This window comes from Oenanthe melanoleuca, chromosome 6 (assembly GCF_029582105.1).
Source record: "Oenanthe melanoleuca isolate GR-GAL-2019-014 chromosome 6, OMel1.0, whole genome shotgun sequence".
Classification (NCBI taxonomy): domain Eukaryota; kingdom Metazoa; phylum Chordata; class Aves; order Passeriformes; family Muscicapidae; genus Oenanthe; species Oenanthe melanoleuca.
The window spans coordinates 23,505,554-23,525,087 of record NC_079340.1 but is presented as its reverse complement, the minus strand read 5'-3'; the positions used below and the strand labels follow the sequence as shown (position 1 = coordinate 23,525,087).

At 45.2% G+C, this 19,534-nt stretch overlaps 1 protein-coding gene across 4 annotated transcripts in view; it reads left to right on the top strand.

Moving 5' to 3' along the window:
• Nucleotides 1-19,534, top strand: part of SH3PXD2A (SH3 and PX domains 2A) — a 243,305-nt gene that overhangs the window by 33,221 nt on the left and 190,550 nt on the right. For 3 of the 4 annotated variants that reach the window (XM_056494898.1, XM_056494899.1, XM_056494897.1), the window contains exon 2: nt 8,813-8,893. In XM_056494898.1, the coding sequence (XP_056350873.1) occupies nt 8,813-8,893 (81 nt within the window). Of the gene's footprint in view, nt 1-8,812; nt 8,894-19,534 lie in introns of those variants that run through there. The other variant, XM_056494900.1, reaches the window with a different exon arrangement.

The following is a 19,534-nucleotide window of genomic DNA, read 5'->3' as shown; positions in this document are numbered from 1 at the left end:
CTCCAAGAGATCTCCCACAGGCACAAATAATTCGGTGCAGAGGTGGGTGAGACTTGGTGTTATGTGGAAAACAGCAATTTCCAGGTTGTATTTTGTCTCTCTCTGTGTCTTGTCAATCTTAATGCACTAAACAGTAGCAAGCAGGTTTTTGTTAGTTCTCATTTGACCAGGCTATTCCTGTATCCCTGGCCCCAGGGCACTTGATGACAAAGATCCCTTTGCCTGAAATATGAGCAGAGCTCTACCCGTCCTATTTTGAACATCCCTCAAGTCAATTCCTCTTGTGCCAGTTCAGCTGCTTCTCTCATAAGCCTCTTTGATTTGGCAGCATCCTTCTGATACTTTACCAATCTTGCTTTCATGTGAGGTTTGATCCAGCACCATGAAGGGAATTAAACTCTTCCTGTTGGCCTCTGTGAGTCTAATGTGTTGGCAGTCAAAATCAGATGCAGGTTGTACCCATTTGGATCAGGATTGGACTTAATATACAAACACTGCCCTCATCTGAATGATCATCATCACTGATAGCAGCAGAGTGATCTCTTACAGCTGAAGATGGCAAGATGTGTTAGAAACTAAGGAGTGATTTTAAAAATGCTCATATCTGCCTCAATACTTTGCTATTAAAACTCATTTCAGCTGAAGGAGGATGAAGCCAGTTTTGACTCAGTTTTTAAGATTTGTTCCTTTGTAGAGAAGAAGGACAGGGAATTAAGTAATTTCATTTTAAAGTGCTGTTTCCCCTTGGTTTCTATTCTTTTCCTTGCAACTGGAGTGATGATGTAGGAGCTGAGAAGTGATTGGCTTAGAGGGACCTCTACCTCACTTCCCCATCCAGCACTGGCACTAAGGATTTCCACATTAGGCTGTACTCTTTGGGGGGGATAAGTTTCATTTCAGAACAACTTCAGTTGCAAATCAATCTCTAAAACCAATTTAGTGAAATTGATGTAATTCCTGTATTCAAAATTGGTCAGTGAAACTTGGAGGATTTAAAATTCCATTTTGTCTGTTAGTAGTTTCTTTTTCAAATTCTCTTTTCTTGAATTGAGATTCTCTTCTTCCATCAGGACAGGCTCATATTTTAGGGCTGTCATGAAACACCAACCATCTGTTGAGGAGAAGGGCACAAACATTGAGTTAAAATAGTTTATCAGTCAGATGGCATCCAGATTTAAGAGGCAGTAAGCTGAAAAATCTTTCCCTCCATCTGCAGCTGTATTATTTTTGTTTCCTTGCCTTAGTCAGCCTCTTTCAGACCTGGGTAGGGTATTTGAGAAGGCCACGAGGGAGGCAGGTTTCACACAGAGCCTGTATGTTCTTGTTTCCATTTTACATTTGTCACTCTAAGATTCTAATGCTCTGTAGGCTTAGATGGTCTGTTTTCTAATAACCTGACAGCTCTTAAATGGCAGAAAATGAGTCTTGTAGTTATTCTGCTTCACAAACAGTTCCATCACATGTGGAAAGTAAATGCAGGTGGATTGAGACAGACTGGAAACAGAAATGAGTCCACGTTGTGCTCCACACAGATGCTCCCTCTCACTCATGCAGATGTGTAAATGTAATGGGTGGATGTTGTCCACTTGCTTTGTCTCCTCCCCTTGCTGGGGAGCTGCTGATCTGCTTCCAGAAGCTGGGAAGTGGTAGTGCAGAAGTGACCAGTCTTTACTAATCCTGTTTCTGTTTCTCTTTCCATAAGCTGTAGTTGTTGGATATGCTGGAGTTAAGACAGCCTTGACAGGTCTTTGACATGACCCAGGATATCAGTTAAGAGCAAACAAAACCCTGCTAATGCAGCACAGATACTGCATGTCTGCAAGAATCAGACACATCATATTCTGCTCACACACCCCCAAGAATGAACTTAAATGAAGTAATCAAACAAGCCTGGTGAGAGGCTCAGAGGTGGTTTGTAACCATGCTGTAGGGCTCCCAGCTGCTCCAGTTCTGCAGCTCTCTGGTCAAGTTACTGCCACAAATCATGGGTGCAGATTCCACTTTTTACCTTCTTATGCCTCTCATGGTCATTTGCATGGCAGAGAAATACAGCAGGGTGGTTTTCTGCTGTTGGCTTATTGCTCTGATTGTGTGGAACATCATCTTAGCAGGAAGATATTGGAAAGGCCTGAAGACACTGTTCAAAAACTCAAGTTGGCAAATGTCAAAAACCTGAGGGGTGAATCAGAGACTAAATCAGAATTTGAACTATGGGCTTTAAAACCTCATCAGTGCATGAGAAAAATATGGGAGGCTAAGTACTGTCTTACTCTGCCTGTGTAAACATGATGAGCTGGATTCCTCATTCAGACACAGCCCTGTTCTGTGTCTGGTCTGTCCCCCTGAAGCTAGGAAACCAGCAAAATCATCCAGCCAGGTGCCTCCATACTCAAATGAGATCCTCTTCCTGTGTTCCAGGGATGTCTGCTGGCTGGCTTGAGGCAGTTGTTTGCTATTCTCATTTGTTTTTAAGTACTGGGATTTGGCAAAGAGAAACAGATTTCACCCTGGTTACTGCTCCACCAAGAGGAAGATCTGTGTCCATATAGGTTGCAGTAGTGGTGTGGTTTTCTAAACTAGAATGGACCCAGTTTGAGTCTTGAGAATATGACTAGGAGCTAGATTAGGAGCTAGAAAGGAGGGGGTTTTTGTGTACTCAGAACAAATTTAGTGTGATATGGCTGAAAAGAGAGCAGCATTAATCCTTCTACACTGTAGTTTAGAAATGAAACAAGATTCACAAAAGAAATCAGTAGAGAAAGGAAAACTCTTGCATCCCCCTTCCCATTTTTTTCCCTCACTTGTATGTTTATTTTGACTGGAAATTAGCTTGCAAATTATGATGGAAACTGGAATTGCTATGTCCTGCTTTAACTGCCTGTGTGGTGGCTGCTCACAGATGAGAACTGGCAAATGCTAGAGCTATTCAGTTTGCTCTCTCCCAGCATACTGTAATTCTGATTTGCTTCCAAGATTTAGGTACGTGCAACATTTGTCCATGAGACCCCTGGGTCATTCTGGCTTTTTCTCAGTTACATTTTCCCCACTGGTAATGGAAACATGAGCTGGGCGGAGGGGTGTCTGTGACACCACATCTGGTGCATGAGGAAGCCAGACACCCCACACCTGTGTGCAGCCCCTCCTTGGGGCTGCTCTGAGGCATCCTGCCCTGGCAGCAGCCACCCTGCAAGGACCTTTCCTGTCTGGGGCTCCCCGGGTCTCATATTTCTTCCAAGTCTCATCTCTGTTTCTCAGCTCAGTCTTCAAAATCCTGGAGTGAGAACAGCTCTGGAGTGGGTTTGAAAATAGCTCTTGCTTGTCCCTGCCTGGCTGAGCTGCAGTACCTCAGAGACTGTCGTGCTGAAAGGTGATCTCATTGCGTGGCACCACTGATGGACTTAGCACAGGCTTGGGGCTGCGGGTCTGACTTCATCTCTGTGGGAATTTCCCAGGTCTCAAGGTGCTTTTTAGGGCCTTTTGGATGCTAGTGAGCTGGGCAAGAAGCCCATGCTGCTCTCACTGAATCCAGAGTCAGCTGTGATCCAAGCCAAGTGAAGGCACAGGTGATGTGTGTGTGAGAAGGGCTTTCATTCTCTGTGCTTATTCCTGGAGCGTTCCACTCTTCCATGCTCTTATATAGGGCAGAAATGGAGGCCACTGGGGTCCCTTATCCCAGGGAAACCCCAGCTACTGGTGCCAGTGTCTTACAAGGTGGAAGAAGATGCCTAAAATCAATCAAACCACATTAGCAAGCTGAACAGCTTTGCAGCTTTGGCCTTGTGGGTACCAAAATTGCTGTCTCTAGGCTGATATCACTTCAAATCTGGATCTGGGCCAGCACCAATTTGTGCTCATCAGCACATCTTTGACGTTAAAATGGTTATGCAAACAGTGAGTTGGTGCAGTGACTGTACTCTGGTAATTTAGGGCACAGATGTATGTTGACTTTGCTGAAGTATAAATTGTTTTAATGCAAACTCCTCCAGGTAAATGAAGCAGCTGAAATTGCTGCAAGCCTTGCAGGAGCTGAGTTGACTTTGCATGGAAGTGGACCAGGGAGCCTTCACATGCTGAGCAGAGCTGGTGGAAAGCTTCCAGCTCAAAGGCAGTGATATCATCTGAATACAGGGGAGAAGGAGTATCTTATCCAACTCAAACCTGATTCATAGGAGCACAAACATCTAACACTTTAATAGGAGTCTTTGAAGAAGCTGACATTGTCCAGGATAAAAGGGGATGTTGTGATGGTATCTGCATACAAACTGCACCATAGAGTTGTCTTTTGCATTCACAGACCTCTCTTAATAGCTAGTGTTTACTGTAATTACTCATTAGAGGTTAACAACACCCTCTCTTATGTGTGCAGGGATATTTCTGGTTTCTGCTTTTCAATCTTCCTTTTGCCAATAGCTCCTGTATTTGTGTATGTTCTTATCTTGGTTTCATCAGACGACCAGTTTCAGACATTTGTCTTCCACTTTAGCTCATCTGGCTGTAGATGACAAGACATTAGCCTCTAAAAAAAACCTGAAAAAATGGTCACATGAAAATAACCTGAATTTGTTACCTCTGGGGTTTGTACTGGCTAGAACTGGATATTTTCCATTGAAAACAAGACAGTCAATGACAAGGTCATGCCCAGTGACGTTAGAGTGGATGTGTTCTGTAGTAGGAAGTCATTTCTCCTCATTGCTTGTGTAGGCAGTAAAGGGGGAGCAATGACTTCAGTTTACAATAAATTTTCTGCTCTGTGGTGGGTAAAGTAGAAGTTTCCCAGAGCTAGAATTAAACAACAATAATTAGCAGCTGATAAAATCCCCCTGGCACCCTACACCTTCTTTCATAAGCCATGAATATTAAGAGCTACTTATCAAGCTCAGTTCCTGATTAATATTCTACAATCTTTAAAGGCCTGCTTCTTGCTCTGAAGAAAGATTTATTTCAAAATACAATAATAGATCAAAAAAAGACTGGACTTGGGAAATTAAAAAGTGAACATTCTTAGTGGCTGGAGCACCCAGTGATTGTACAGTGAGTTGTCATTTGGACTTCAATTTTCGTTCATTGTTAAGGACCTTTTGTTAAGGATTTTTTAGGTGAAGCTTTTGAATAGCATCTGTGTTTTGACTCCTTTATGGTTATAAACATGGCAGATACACAAAGCAGGTCTCTTTGCCTTTAGTAATTAATTAGTGTAGCAATTTGGAATCTTGATTACAGTGTAGTTGTGTGTAGGAAAACACTGTGCTTACATGAAAGAGCTTGCTGCAAGACATGCAAGGTATTTTGATTTTATCTTCTTTTATCAAGACACAGTGTGCCTAGGAGCTGGGGCTCTCCTGTGGGCAGGAGCAGCTCTGTGTTGGAGTGGTGGCTGGTGTGGCTCAGTTTTGGGGAGTTGCTGGATGGCACAGAAACCTTTCCCTTGGCTCTGCAGGCGGCTGTGAGAGCGATGCTGGCTCTGCTGGGCGCTCGAGCGTGGGATGACTCTCCCTATTTATCCCATATTTCCTGCTGCCTCCTTGTCCTGTTGCATTTCCATGACCCTGGGCTCCCCCAGCACTGTTTTTCTCCCTCTCTCTTGGGACATTGTTGATCACTTTCACAGCAACCCATTTTAAGATCTTAGAAAAAAAAACAAAAACGGTGAGCTAAGCTGATGTAGTATTTGATGATCATGAAAAGGTTATGCATCTGACCAAGGCAGCAGAAGCACACAACTTCCAAACTCAGATCTCTAAGGCAGAGAAATATGATATCTAAGGCTTCTGAAACCTCTAGACCTTGCATTTATAATCTGCCATTTTACAAATCTTTTTCAACCAAACTCCATTACTTTAAATGATGGCTTTTGGGAAGCAATTTTATTTGGGCAAACAAGCAAAAAAGATCAATAGCTGGTTTAGGTTTTGCACCTGTCTCCAACCAAGCAGATTCTGAGCCCACTGGTTTCTCACTTCACATAGCACCAGGTTATGATTAAAAGCTTTTCTTGCTTCTGCTGTAATCTCTCCATAAAATAGAAGTCAATGTGTCTGCATGCTGCCCTATCCATCACTTACTGAGCTTGGGGAGACCTTAGGCTCAAAAAGATGTAATTGCTATCCTAAATGTGCAGCAGGATCCTGACTTGACTGAAGTCTGTGGCAGCTTCATTCCCAGAGAGCCTGAATTTCAGATATGGGGGTGTATCTGCACTATGCAGTGGGGTGCTGCTCCTATACCTGTTCCCTGCACCAAATAAATCCAACAACCTCTTGCCCAAAATATCCCTGTGCATTCAGCTCTGCCCCTTCTTGTGTCATGGATGTATTGTGCCACTTACTGCACCACCAGTCTGGAATCTTGAAGCAGGATTGACTTCTACCTGCATTAGATTTGACAAAGCAGACTTGTAAGCTGCTAAAAATTTCAGGAACTCACAGTTTTTGTGGGTTCTGCAGAGTAGCATGGAGAAGACTAAAGTGCCATGAAATTCTAAGTGCCTGGATGTCTGTGGCATATGTGTTTTGTTTCTAGTTTCTGAAAAAAGTTGCATTATGAAAGAAAAATTATAATCTTTATTTACATGTGCAATATGTTTCTCCTCCTGTCTCATCCTCTTTGTGAGAACTCAGGGCCAGAATTACAGTATCTGAAGTTGCTTTTGGATCCTATTCAGCTCCCATCTGTCAAGATCTGTTTTTAATCGAATGGGTTTTCCATCTGAAAGTAGCTGTTGGAAAGAGAATGAGTAGAAATATTTGTGTGTGAATTAGCTCAGAGTAAAGCTACAAACTCTTTCTTTTTTTTTCCCACAACAAACACATGGAAAAATATTCTTCAGTGTAATGTGGCCAGCTTGAAAATTGGCAACGGCAGCTTCCTTCCCAGGCTCAGACTCCTCTGCCTTGACTGCATGGGTAAGATCTTTAAAGGGGACCTGAAATCTTCACATTACACAGGCTTATCTCCCCTCCATGCAGCAGGGCAGTGCTGATGTCACCCTTGTGTATATTGGCATTGCAGGAAGGAGGTTGGGTGGTTTGGTTTTCCTGGAGAATTATGAGATGCAGCAGAGTAACTTGGGTTTGCTGAGAGTCAGGCTCTTACCCCTGGGAGTCTTCCCCTTGCCAGCCTTGATGGTCTCTGCCCTGGTGGGAAGAGCAGATATGTTTGATGCAATAATGAGAAAAGCCCCAGATCTCCTTAGCAGCCTGTGCTCAGCATCTCCAGTTATTGAATGCCATGAAACTGGGCTGCAGGAGATGAGAGGCAGAGGGACTGTCTTGGGGACTGAATGTGATTGTAACAAGCAGAGAGGAAAGTATGGCTGCAGGATCTCTGTGGTTTTGGGGAGGATACCTCTCCTACTGGGAAAGAAGAAGAAAAAAAAAATCCATTAGTGGTCTTTGGAAAAGTGTTGTTAAGCCCAATATTCAACACTCCTCCAGGGATTTTCATGCAATAATTTTTATTGGTAAAACTACAGAAGTAATCGAGTCAGTAGCTTGGAAGATGGTCTGGTGTCTTGGGGGAGATGGAGGTGGAGGAGAGGGTGATGCTTATCCATCCCCCTTTGCTGGAGACAGAGAGCTTCACTTCTGCATCCATGGCTAAAGGGAGAGCTCCTGCTGCAGTGCTGTGGCTGAGGGAGGAGGACAGCTTTCCTGTTTCCTCTGCCAGATTGTTATCTCAGTCCATATGTGAAACCTGAAAATTGCTTTAAAGGCCCAGGAGCTGTCCTGGCTGTGACTGTCATTATGTTGATGCTGCATGGTCACCCTTGATAGCTCCATCCTGTTTGCTGAGGTCTTGTTGGGGATCTGTCACCAAGGCAGCAGGACCAGCACTGGCCTGAGGGCAAGTGTATGAGAGAGCAGAACCTGGCCCATTTCTACTTTTAAAATAATTTTTTTTGGCGGTACCAAGGTCAAAAGGAAACTTTGTGGTCTTTTGTGTGTGTATTTATATGTATATGTACAAGTTTGTGTGTATATGTGTACATGTGCGTGCAAATAATTTTTTATCACAGCTCCTGGCAAAACGGTATTTCTGGAAGAGGATTGTTTTTGGGATGGATTAGGGTTGGACAAGGGAAATCCTGGGCTTATTCCAGGCTACTGTGGCTGTTTCCATCAATGCAAGGAAACAGTGTCACTCTCACTGTCCGGATTTACATCACCTTCCAGTGGGTGCCAGAGGTGCCGAGTGTCTGATGTGACTCAGCAGGAGCTGTGTGCTGTGGCAGGGTTTGGTTTCTGTCGCACATCTAGGGGTGTGAGTAAGCAACTGTGTTGCATGGCTGTGATTCCACAACACCTGTGGAGCTGCATTTCCTTTGAATTTCCTGTTGAACCAGAGCCACTCCTTGCTTGGGAAGGGTGACAGCCACATCTCCATATACAAAGAGAACCTGGAGTGTGGGGCTGGGGATCAGCACCTCATGATAAGCTGTTGCTTCAGGGGTGGAATTGCTCTCCCAGCAATGCCTGTAGCTGGCCCTGGGACCCTCCAAAGAGGACAGAAGGCAGGGTGTGCTACCACAGACAGAAAATGTGGTGTTGCTCAATTAGAGCTTTTATCCCAGGTGGAGCAAAGCTGGTGGGAGCTGCTGATGGGAGATGTGGGAGAACACTGAGTACTCCCCCAAGATTTCTGGTGAAGACTGCAACAGCTTTAATTTAGGCTAGTCCTGCTCCCAGACTATATTCCTCACTGTGAGCTGGGGCAGCCAGTGAGGTCTGAAATTAACCTTTGTTGACTGTTCTGCCTTTGCATATATCCTATGCTTGTGGCCCAGGCTGATTTGTGTTTTCTTTTCCCTGAACAGGTCTATATCATCAATGTAACATGGTCTGACCTGACTTCCCAGATCATCTACCGGAGATACAGCAAGTTCTTTGACCTGCAGGTAAGCCTGTCCTGTCTAACATAAAATATTATTTCTGCTCATGCTCCTAGCCATGTTTCCAGCTGGGTTAATAGTGCCTTTAAATAAGGCTTTGTGCTTGTTTGGTCTGTTACATGTCATGATCTTGAAACTTTTCAGGCTCTGCCCTTGTAGGGTATAAGATAAGTGGGTGGTATGCTCACAGTGAGTAACTTGCACTGTAAAGACATTTAAAGCTGACATTTTCATGAATGGCTCCTATTAAAGAGGGGATCTAATTTTAAATACTTCAGATGCACTTAAAACAGAGAGAGTGCTGCACTTTGGGCCCCCAGAAACTCCATACCCAAGTGACTGAAAACAGCAGAGCTTTTGCACACTCCCACAGCAGTTCAGTAAAGGAGATTGCAGTGGAAACTTTGCAGTCTCTCTTCCTATCCATATCTACCTAGCCAGCCAGTGTCCTGGCTCCTGCTGTTTTGTACTGCTCCTTGGCTCTATTCTGTGCCTCTATCTTTAGATTTCATCAAAAGCTTTCTTGCTGGATAGCTGCTGACCAAAGTCTGAAACCAGGAATCAGCTGCTTCATTTCTGGTGGTGCTCCCAGGCACCTGCGTGGGTAGGGGGAACTTTGGGTCTGGTGTTCTGCTTGGCAATAATCCAGATCCACTGATATTTTTGTATCGTTGTTTTGTAGGCAGCGAAACTAATTGCCTGGGGTAAAAAATAAAAGATGTGGTTTGACAGACTCTTGAACTTTGGGGAAAAGGTTGATTTTTGGACTGGAGCTTGGGTATTGAGCTGGGCTGAGGTTACAGTATCAACTGAGTTCTCAGGTCAGTATTGAGGATGTAGCTGACTCTGTTGTGTCCTGAAAAGCAGCACTGAGCCTTTTTGCATGATAAATTAGGAAAAAAAACCCTTTTGGGTGAAATGTGACCATTTCTACAGCCAGTCCTAATTTCTGTTTGCTGTGTGACAGGAAGACAAGAGGGATGTTCTTAAGCTTCCTCTTGTGCCCATCTCCATTTTTAACTGGGCTGAAGAACCAGGCCTGCCAGTCCCACTGCTATAAGAGTATGTCAGCATCTTCTCTGTCTGCTGTACCTGCTAAAGATGCACATCTCCCTAGTCATAGACATTTGTTGTCAGCACTTGAATTGTGGTCAAAACAGTTTTTCTTTTTCTCTCTTCTTTCTCTTTTTGTCCCAGTTCTGTTTTCATGTATATGTTGTTCTGGGTCTCCGGGCCTTTCCTGGTAGGTTTGAAAAGTTCCCATCAAGTGTGGAGTTATCAATGGGGTTAGTGTGTTGGACAGGAAATGATGTCTCAATCAGGGAGTGAGTCCTGAAAGGTCCCATTGATAAGTGCAAGGGGGCCTAGCCAGTGGAAAACTCCTGCTTGCATGAGGCTGCTCCCCCCACGAGAAAAAACGACAAGAAAGTAACAAAATTCCCTTCTTTAACCCTTTTCCCTCCCAGGGATCCCTGTCAGGGCCAGCACTGCATGAGCAGTGACAGCCCTCTACAGCAGCCTCTTTAGCTCTTGCACCATGAGGTGCAGAGGTACAGAAACTGAAGTCTTCTCTTGAGATGGCCACAGTCCTGCCACATCTCTGTACAATGTCACTGTGCCAATCTGTGCCTCAGTTTCCCAGCTGTGAGATGGGGACAAGGATCTGTGTGTTCAGGCTGCCATAATGTGCTTTTACACTCTCAAAGGTGATAGGTGATTTTTTGTTTATCCCCTCCCATTACTCTTTCTGGATTTTTGATTATACTTGAGCATCTCTGAGGTGAGGCAAAGGAAACTGCTTTGGGTCTTGGAAAGAAATTTGTGTTTCCAGCTCTAATGAAGCCTGCAAAGAGAGTTGGAAAAGCAAATGAATGCTAAGGGGGACTTCAGGTAACCCTTGAATTTTGGGAAACCTATGGCTTGATGTGTGCAGAGATTCTTGTTCAAAGAGAAATTAGCTCCAGATCATGGGATGACTTGTGCTTTCCAGATTTTTTCTGAAAGTTTGAGCTTCTAACCTAGCACTGGTTGAGCGTGGGGTTTGCAATCTGATATCATACATGGTAAGGTGGTCTCAGCATAATCAATCTACTTTGATAACATCCCTGCTTATCCCCATGTGGCACTTCTAGGAGAAAACCAAGCAATATCCAGGGAGTAATGCTCAGCCAACTCACAGGCACCACTCATGTCCAAAACAGCTGGAGTCCACAGGTCTGTGCCAGCTCCACTCACCCTGCTGTGTCAACGACAGAGCTGCACTTCAGGGCTCCCAAAGCCTGCACGTGTCTCACTTGCTCTTGACTGGAAGTGGAGGAACAAGGGCTGACTTGTAATGACTTAATCAGGGCTGCAGTGGCTGGCATTGACAGTGACACTGGATACCACCCATGGGGAACCTGGGGGGCTGCCCAGGAGCAAGGAGGGAGGAATACAGATAATTAATTTCACTACTCCATTTTCATGTTTCTTTAAAAAAGAGCCCACCCTTCCCCAAATGGCTGTCTCTGTGGGAAGTGGCTCAGTGGTTTTGAGAGCTGTAGCATTAGTAGAAACTGCATTTTTAAAGCACTTATTTGCAAATTCTATTAGGCACTGCCAGCAGTAAGAGGCTGCTCTGTCCCAAGGATTCAAATCCAAGGAGAGTTTGGCTGTGCTACTTCAGCAGTGGATATGCTTGAATTGGGAGTCAGGTTGTTTTTAAGTTTAGTAATAGGGCAGAAAGGCTGGTCATACCACAGGATTTGTTTGCCTCACAAAGGTATAAGAAGTCCAGCAAACAGAACCCAAAGCAGCAAGCTAAGTGTCAGCCCTGTGCTGCTTCAGTGAGGGCTGGATATCTGTAAACACAGATTTTAAATTAAATTAGGGCATTGCTGTATCATTTAATTGTGCAACCATGTCACATCTGCTCCTGAGCATGGGTCAAAGGATGGCAGCAGAATACATGGCAGCATGTGGGTGCCAGTGTTTCAGTAAATAGGATTGAAAAGATTGAATTAACTCTGCATAGATGAAAGCATTACTGTAAATTGCTTGTCAAATGCAATTACTTGTTGTCTTTCACTCTGGGGAGACATTTGCACCTGAGCACCATGTGGGGTCAAAGCTATCTCCTAATGCAGTATTTTGAATGTTGTTTTCTTGCACGTGCCTGCAGTGCAGAACAGAGGAGCGTGAGGAGAGTGATGTGAACATCACTTGTCAGTAGTGCTGACCCTGGTGGCTCACTGGGACACGTTCCCTGGATGCTGTTTGGGGTCTTCTATCATCAATGGATTTGCTGCTGGTGGTTGCAGAATCCTGTCCTGGGGTGATAGTTCAGTAATCCTGCTGTTGTCCCCAAAGGAGCTGAGAAGGGACACTCCTTTATTGGTATAGCAGGGATAACTCCTGGCATTTCCACTGTGCAGTAAAAGACATCTACATGTAAGGCCTGTGTTTTTTTTGCTGGAAAGTGCTTTAAGAGGCTGATAGCAGAATGGGGATGTGCAGTTGAGTGTGTGCATAAATAATTGCCCAAAGCAAAAGGTGGAGAAGTGTAGAGATGCAGGCAGCTCTCACCCTCCCAGTGGCCATGCTGGGCTGGAAAACAGCCACAAAGTTTGCAGCTGGCAAGTATGAAGGATATGTCTTTCCCCTCTCCCCATATCACCCTTGCAGTTGCCCAGTACCACTTTGTGCTTTTTACAGCTGTTATGACCCCAGTCAGGTGCTGGCCCCACTGCTAAGAAGCCCCTTCCCCAACAAAGAGGGCAGGGAAAATGGGACCAAGGATCCATGTCTGGTCTCTCAGCTTCAATCACCAGTGGTCATCTGCTGCATTTTACCCAAGTGTTCTCTGATTTCATGCCTGTGCTACTCAGTGCCTGCAGTCAGAGCATGAGCAGGACCAGTCCCTCTGTTCTGTGAGGATAGCTGGGTCTCTGTGGGCAGAGCTGGGGGAGGATCCTTCCTCACAACAGGTGTAAAACAGCTTTTTCCAAGGCAAAACACAGCAGCTGGATGTAGCAGCATGCCACAGTCCCACGTGGTGTGTTTGGCTGTGCAGGAGCTGAACAGCATCACTGCCAGAGCTGTGCAGGAATGTGAGGTAGGCAGATCTCAGCCTCTCCACACAATGACACACACAGGCTGTTTGGCTGCAAGGAGATGTCTGAAATGTCACAACATTGAAAAGGCAAATAAACAAGGCTCTGTTCAAGCACTGCCTCTGTGTATCAGCAAAATTCTATCTGCCCAATGTGGTTTGCTGATCTAAGCAGGTTTTCTTCAAAGTGTCACAGAAAGAGGAACTCACTAGCAGCCAATTGGAATATTTAAAAGTAAAGACTATCAGGAATTTTATTAGGAAGAGGAAGGATGTGTAAGTTGTTTTCATCTTGATAAAACATCAAGAGCTTTCAATTTGTTATTGCTAGGGTCATCCTGATTGTTTATAGTGCTATAATGGAGTAACAGAGCATTGAGGATGAAATTAAACAAAAATGGTAGTATAAAAACTAGCAATTGTAACCTCTATCACTGCTTTTCTTACTCAGACTGGAGTTCACATGAATGCTGCTGCTATCAGTTGTTCTGCTGTTACTCTGTTCTGTGACAGCATCCCTTTCTCCATTACTCTAAGCTGTATCAAATAGGGTAATGTCCAATCTCATTCCCAGTTTGGTTGTAACTGTGCCACATGCCTGAGCACCCTGGATTTCAGTGGGTCACTATGATTTGAAACAGGACCTGGTGGCTTTGGCATGCAGGCTTTGAGGGGTAGAGCAAAGAGGAAATTCTGTGATTCTGATGGAATTGTGTATATTCTGGTTTAATTGCCCAAGTGGAGACATACAGCCCTAAGTTTGGTGGTCCAGTGCAGTCTAACCCAGTAATGATTGTTTTGTAGGGCCTCTGATACTTCATGTTGTTCATGCTTTTAGCTCTGGGGAATGGACAAGTTCAAGCATGCACCAAGTTTAGCAGTGGTGAAGAGTGTAGGTAAGAATGCAATGGGGCAAGTGTTCTCCTGTGTCTGCAAATGCTGACTCCCAACCCTCAACCAAGCAGGCCTCTTTAGTAGGATGAGCAGTCACCCCTGGTGTTCCCAGCCATCCAGAGCAGCAGGGTCACTCTGCAGTGGGTGACCCTCTCTTGTGTAAGTGCCACCCTGTGCAGAGCTCCTGGCTGGCACTAAGGGAGGGAAGGGAAGGAAGGAGGGGCTGCTGCAAGACACAACTTGCCCCTCTTGCAGTGTGGGAGGTTTGTGTTGAAAGGATTCCCAGTCTCTGACGAGCTCAGTGAGTGTTTCTGTGTTTCTGGGCTGTGTGTGTGCATCTGAGGGTGCCTAAGGAAACAGGCAGGAAAGCTGGAGGAGAAGGTGGAGTTGAGTGAGGCAGGGATGGAACAGCATGGCAGACATCACTGCATCAGGCTGTGGTGCAAGTGCACAGTGAAATTGGTGTTTCTCCTGCTGGGCTCTGCATGTGCCTCCCTCTGCTCTGGGCTGTGCTGGCCTTGGCCAGCATGGTCTGGGTTGCAAGGATCAAGTTTCCCCAGTTCCCTTTCCCTCGGTGTGGGATGCTGGGCCTCAGCATCCTGGCCCTGCTGCAGATGTTGAGAGCTGCTGTGAAATCCTTCTCCAGACCAGGGGCCTGGCTCCATATCTGACCCATCAGGTTCAGACCCATTGCTTGGCTTCATAGACATCCCTGATAATCTTGGAAATGTGGGGATGGAGTTACTGCAACAGCTGTGGGATTTCATTTATAAACAGCTTCCTTAAGAGCATTATTGAATCTGAAACAAGACTGGGAAAATTCAGAGGAAATCTGAACATGGGTCTGTCAACACGTCTGTTCCCAAAGGTCAGTGCTGGCTCCTTGGGGAGAAATGGCACATCCTTTCTTCTGAGTAAACACAGGCCAGTTGTTTGCTGCTGTTATCCCAGACAGTGTGTGGAGAGACTTGCAGTGCAAGGTTTGCAAGGGATGCAGAAAGCCACATTTCCAGGAGGAGCCCTGTGCCATCGGTGAGGGCTGGCTGCCTCCTGTGTTTTGGCAGCTGTGCTGGAGCTCCTGGTGCAGCCACGCTTGCAAGACTTGGCTTTCTGTAGGAGAGACCCCTCAATGCCTGCTCTCAGAAAAATACCCCAGCAGCAAGCTTGTAACAGACCTTCCCAGGGGAATTGAGATGCCCCTGGGAAAAAATTAATAGCTGAGATGGTTATTGAGCTGAGAATGGTTGTCTCCACTGATTTAAAAGCTATCTAAATACCATTTGTCCTTCTAGCCCTCAGTGCCTTAGGATACCAGATGGCTTGGGGCAATATCTTTGTGTTCAGTGAATAAATGGAATTGTTTATAATTCTAATTTCCATCATTATTTAAATGTTTGCTTGGCAAAACAATCTGTTCAGCTTCCAGTATTTGTTTTTAAAGAGACTTTACACGTCAGACAAAGATGAGGGCCATGATGAGGAAATGGCAAAGTGCCTGCTAAACTGCAGTAGAGGTGCATTGAATGACCATGGCAAAGAACCCACAGCTGAGAAGGTGACCCAGCCTATGGGAACTCTCTCTTTGGTACTTCTTCACTTGGGTTCTGGAGCATGAATCTGACACTTGAATATTGCCCCTAATCTGCAGCATGGGACTCTCCTGCAGGGTGGTTATGGGGTAATATTTGCTGCTCAGCACCAATCTGCCTCTCTGGCCAGGACATGGGTGACCTAAGAAATTGAGGTGGTGGCTTAGCCAACTGCTCAGGGTGTGACAGCAGCAAGGCAAGAACAGAGGTGATGCCCATGCCACTCTGTCTTGGTAGTCTGGACTCTATATATAGTTAGGCAAATGAGTTTTGCTTGCTTGGGTTTTTTGTTTTTTTAAGGCATATTGAGAGCATCACAAAGAGGTTGTTGACTTCTTGTCTGTGTCCTTTTAACTGTATGTGGTCTACCTCTAGCAGGCACAGAAAACAGTGAAATTAGTCAAAAGTATTATTTTCTGGAATTATTCTCTTGCTTTCAAGAGTTTTGGTTTGTCTAAGTTCTTGCCATCAGTACCTACATCCCCTACTTATTGCTGGCTTGGAGGCTGTGAGGATGTTGGGAGACCTGTGTTGTGGGAAGGACTCTCCTGGATACAGCCACAGAGAGGAAAAGCAACAAGTTCTTCTTAATGAACTGAATTGACTTTTATCAGCTGTGGAGGACTCAGACCTATTTTCATAGCTGTTGGTTGCTTTACATGTTAAAAATCCAATGTGTCAGGAACATGTGTCCCTGCCAGGTTGTACTGCTAATGGAAATCTAAAAACTTTGCCAGAAATTGCCAGAAATTCTTAACCATGGTAGAAAGCTTTGGTAAGGGGCCCAGACGTGCTGGTTTTGTGCCTGGACAGTATCTCATACAAGGGATTATGCAGAGTTATGATAAAAACTGGGCTGAAAGCCTTTCTTCAACAGAGTGTGTAAAGGCTCAGTGTATACCCCCTGTGTTACCCCTCCTCCATCTCCATTATTTTGGTGTTGGAAGCTCTCCTCATAGAACTCCACAGCAGGACTTGAAGCTCAGCCTTGGGAGCAGAGCACTTGTTTGTTACCCTTGTTCCAGGTTTTGTTTGCTGGAACAATAAAACACAGGAGAGTGGTTTGGCTGTGGGACCAGCCCCAGCCAAAGCTGCTGGCCTCACACAGGCAAATTCTCCAAGTGCCACTTCATTAGCATATTTCCTCTTACCAGAGATCAAGATCAGCTTTTTTTTTCTTTTTTTTTTTTTTTTTTATTTTTTTTTTTTTTTCTGGGACATCTGTGTAAAAATTAAATTCCTTGGCAGGATTTTTCCGTGGCTATTTTTTCCCTGAAGCACCCGAGCCCCGAAAGTTGGGGCTTGACAATTCCACCCCCTCGGCTGCGCTGCCGCTCTCCCCTAACCGTACTCAGCTTTCAATTATTTACACTGCTGGAAAATTGCACGGAGTTCACACCCCCAGCCCTGAAACACAATTCTGCTTTTGTGCAGGGAATACAATCCTTCACTTTCATTAAGTGTGTGGAGACTGAGATGAGAAGTGCCTGTTGTGCTCGCATCCCTTGGCTCGCGATGAGAGGAGCCGGTTGTTTTCGCAAACGTCCTAAATAGCCCTGCAAGGGTTACGGGGAGTTTATTTACATTATTGCATTTAAGTGCAAATAGAAAAGTGCCCAGCCGTAGTGGAGGGGTTATGCAGGGCTCTGTCAGGGCTCTTTTCTGTGTCACCTCACCCCTCCCGGCTTTCTGCTCTGACAGGCTCAGATGTGGGAGGGCCCTGTCTGGAAGGAGCAGTAGCTCTTGGTCCTGTCACACCATGGTTTGCTCACAGGACACAGAAAAGCATCAACTGGCATCTCTTCCACTGGGGACTGTGGCTCACCCCAGCCTGATCTATGAGCACCAGGTGCTATTTGCTTCTTCCCCATAGCATCTGAATGACTGATCTTTTCATAATAACTGTATGGAGCATCAAGTCAGGAGTTTGTTTGCCCCTGTTCCCTTCCTGCTTGCCTCGAGTCACAGCCTGGTTCTCCTTTTCTGCAACCAGAACATTTTCACGTCTCGTGCAAATGCAAGTATTCCCACTGCAGAACTGCCTTTTGCAATTTCCACTTCCCTCCCTTCAGGGGAAGCATTGGAGTGGAGTGGTCAGGGCAGTAAAACCCACAGAGCTGAGCAGACACATGGTGAAGTCACGCAAAAAGCTGGGATAGTGATGCTCTGGGGGAAGCACAGCTTTGTGCACACTCCTTCCTGGGTGCCCTGTTTGAACAGCATTCAGCCAAGCTGAGGGCTGTGCTCTTCACCCTTTGCTTTTACATTTAAAAGGAGAGTTCTGATCTGTGGGATCTGTAAAGAAAAGGAAGGACTTGAATTCTTACAGCATATCAGATCCTTTGGCACTGGCCTGGCTGAGTCCACACCTGCCATCGAGCATTGACCCACACAAGTGGCCATAATTAAAGTTTTTTTAAGCTATCCCATCTAGGGCCCTGTGAGGGTGCAAAGGCAGCAGGGCAGGGAGTTGCAGTCCAGTGAGGAGGTTTGCACTTCAGTAAGTTGCTGACAAGTTCTTGATGGCAGGAGCTGTGAAACAGCTCACAAAGAACTAAGCAGAGATTCAGAAAAGCATCCCAGTGTGTTTAAGATAATTTCTGTAATTCTGTAGTACTCTATTAAAGCCATTCTTGAGGCATCAGTGTTGATGCAGGGCTGCCTCTGATTCACCAGGTCAGTCAAGGGCAGATTCTAATCGATTTAGTAGTGCTTTTGCAAACAGAGGTAACTTCAGAGCCATGTGTCTGGGTCTTGATGCATTTGTTTTTTAAAGGGTGTGTTAAGAAAACCAGTGAGACTTGCTGAGCTGCTCCCTTCAGCCAGGTGTGTTGAGAGAGGTGAAGGACAAACCACAAAAACAATGTGAAAGAGAGGGGAAAATGCCAAATGGAAAGAAATTTGAAAGCAAATCAGAAAAGAACTAAGTAAAATAATAATAGGGAAAAAATTACTTCAAAGGGCTAGGTTGAGTTTAATGATCAAAGTTTTGTCTTAGAAGGGAATACACCTTATACACCTGGACCAAAAAATTATTTCACAGACTCTTCCTTTTATCTGGGTAATCTCTGGCTTTTGGCAGCCCAGTGAGTTGGAATGTTGTGGCCTCTGTTGTCTAGGAATCTTTGACACCCAAGTCCAGACTTTTCCTGGTCACTACAGTGATGTGCTGCTGCTTGAACAAAACTGGCATGTGTCCTGGTGAGGAAAATCTGTTGTGGGATGGCACATGCTGAACACCTGCATCCTTGTAACAAGTCCAGGTAGTCTGGTAATTTTTGGTGTATTGGTAACTGTTGGTGCAGCTTTGAAAAATCCTCTGTTCCTTTGTGCAACACTCCTTGTGTTACCATGCTGAGGGTTAGAGGGTGCTGGGTGCTTGCATGTAATTTAGGATTTAGCATTTGGTGCTTCAGGAGGTGGTAGAGATTAATTTGTCATTGGATTCTGGGAATAAGGTAGATAGAGCAAGTGATGTGCTCCATGAAGGTGGTCCCTGGCTATCCTTATGTAAAGGGAAAAGTTTGGAAAAGGTGCTTCCCAGACAGGCAGGAGTCCTATGAAATTTCAGGTCGGTTCTGAGTGTGGGAGAGCCCTGGATTATCCAGCTGAGCTGGGGTGTGCTGTGAGCTGCAGGAGCACTAGGGCTGGCAGTTCCTGCCTGTTGTTGTTAGGAAACCTCATGCTGAATCCTGTTCCACTCTTAGGTCAAAATATATTTCAGCACTTTTATGTGGAAATGTCTTTTGTGTCCTCAGGAGCTCAGAGTCTGCGGTGTGGAAGGAGGAGGGGGTAACTTCTGCTGGGCCAGGAAGGTTATCTGAAAATACCCACCCATAAAATGGGGGCTATAATCAGCCCTCCTGGAGAAAGTTTATTCATTAATGTTTGTAAAATGCTTTGAAGTCTTTGGCTTGGAGTGATTTTAACAGAGCCAAATGTTAGCTGCATTACAGTAGCTAAGCCAGACCGTAATGACCACATTCCCTCTCCTCCCCCTGAGCCCCCAGCCATCTCTGACAGGGTTTGGTGAAGAAGTGAAACATCAGCAGAGTGACCAAACAGAAGTGAAGT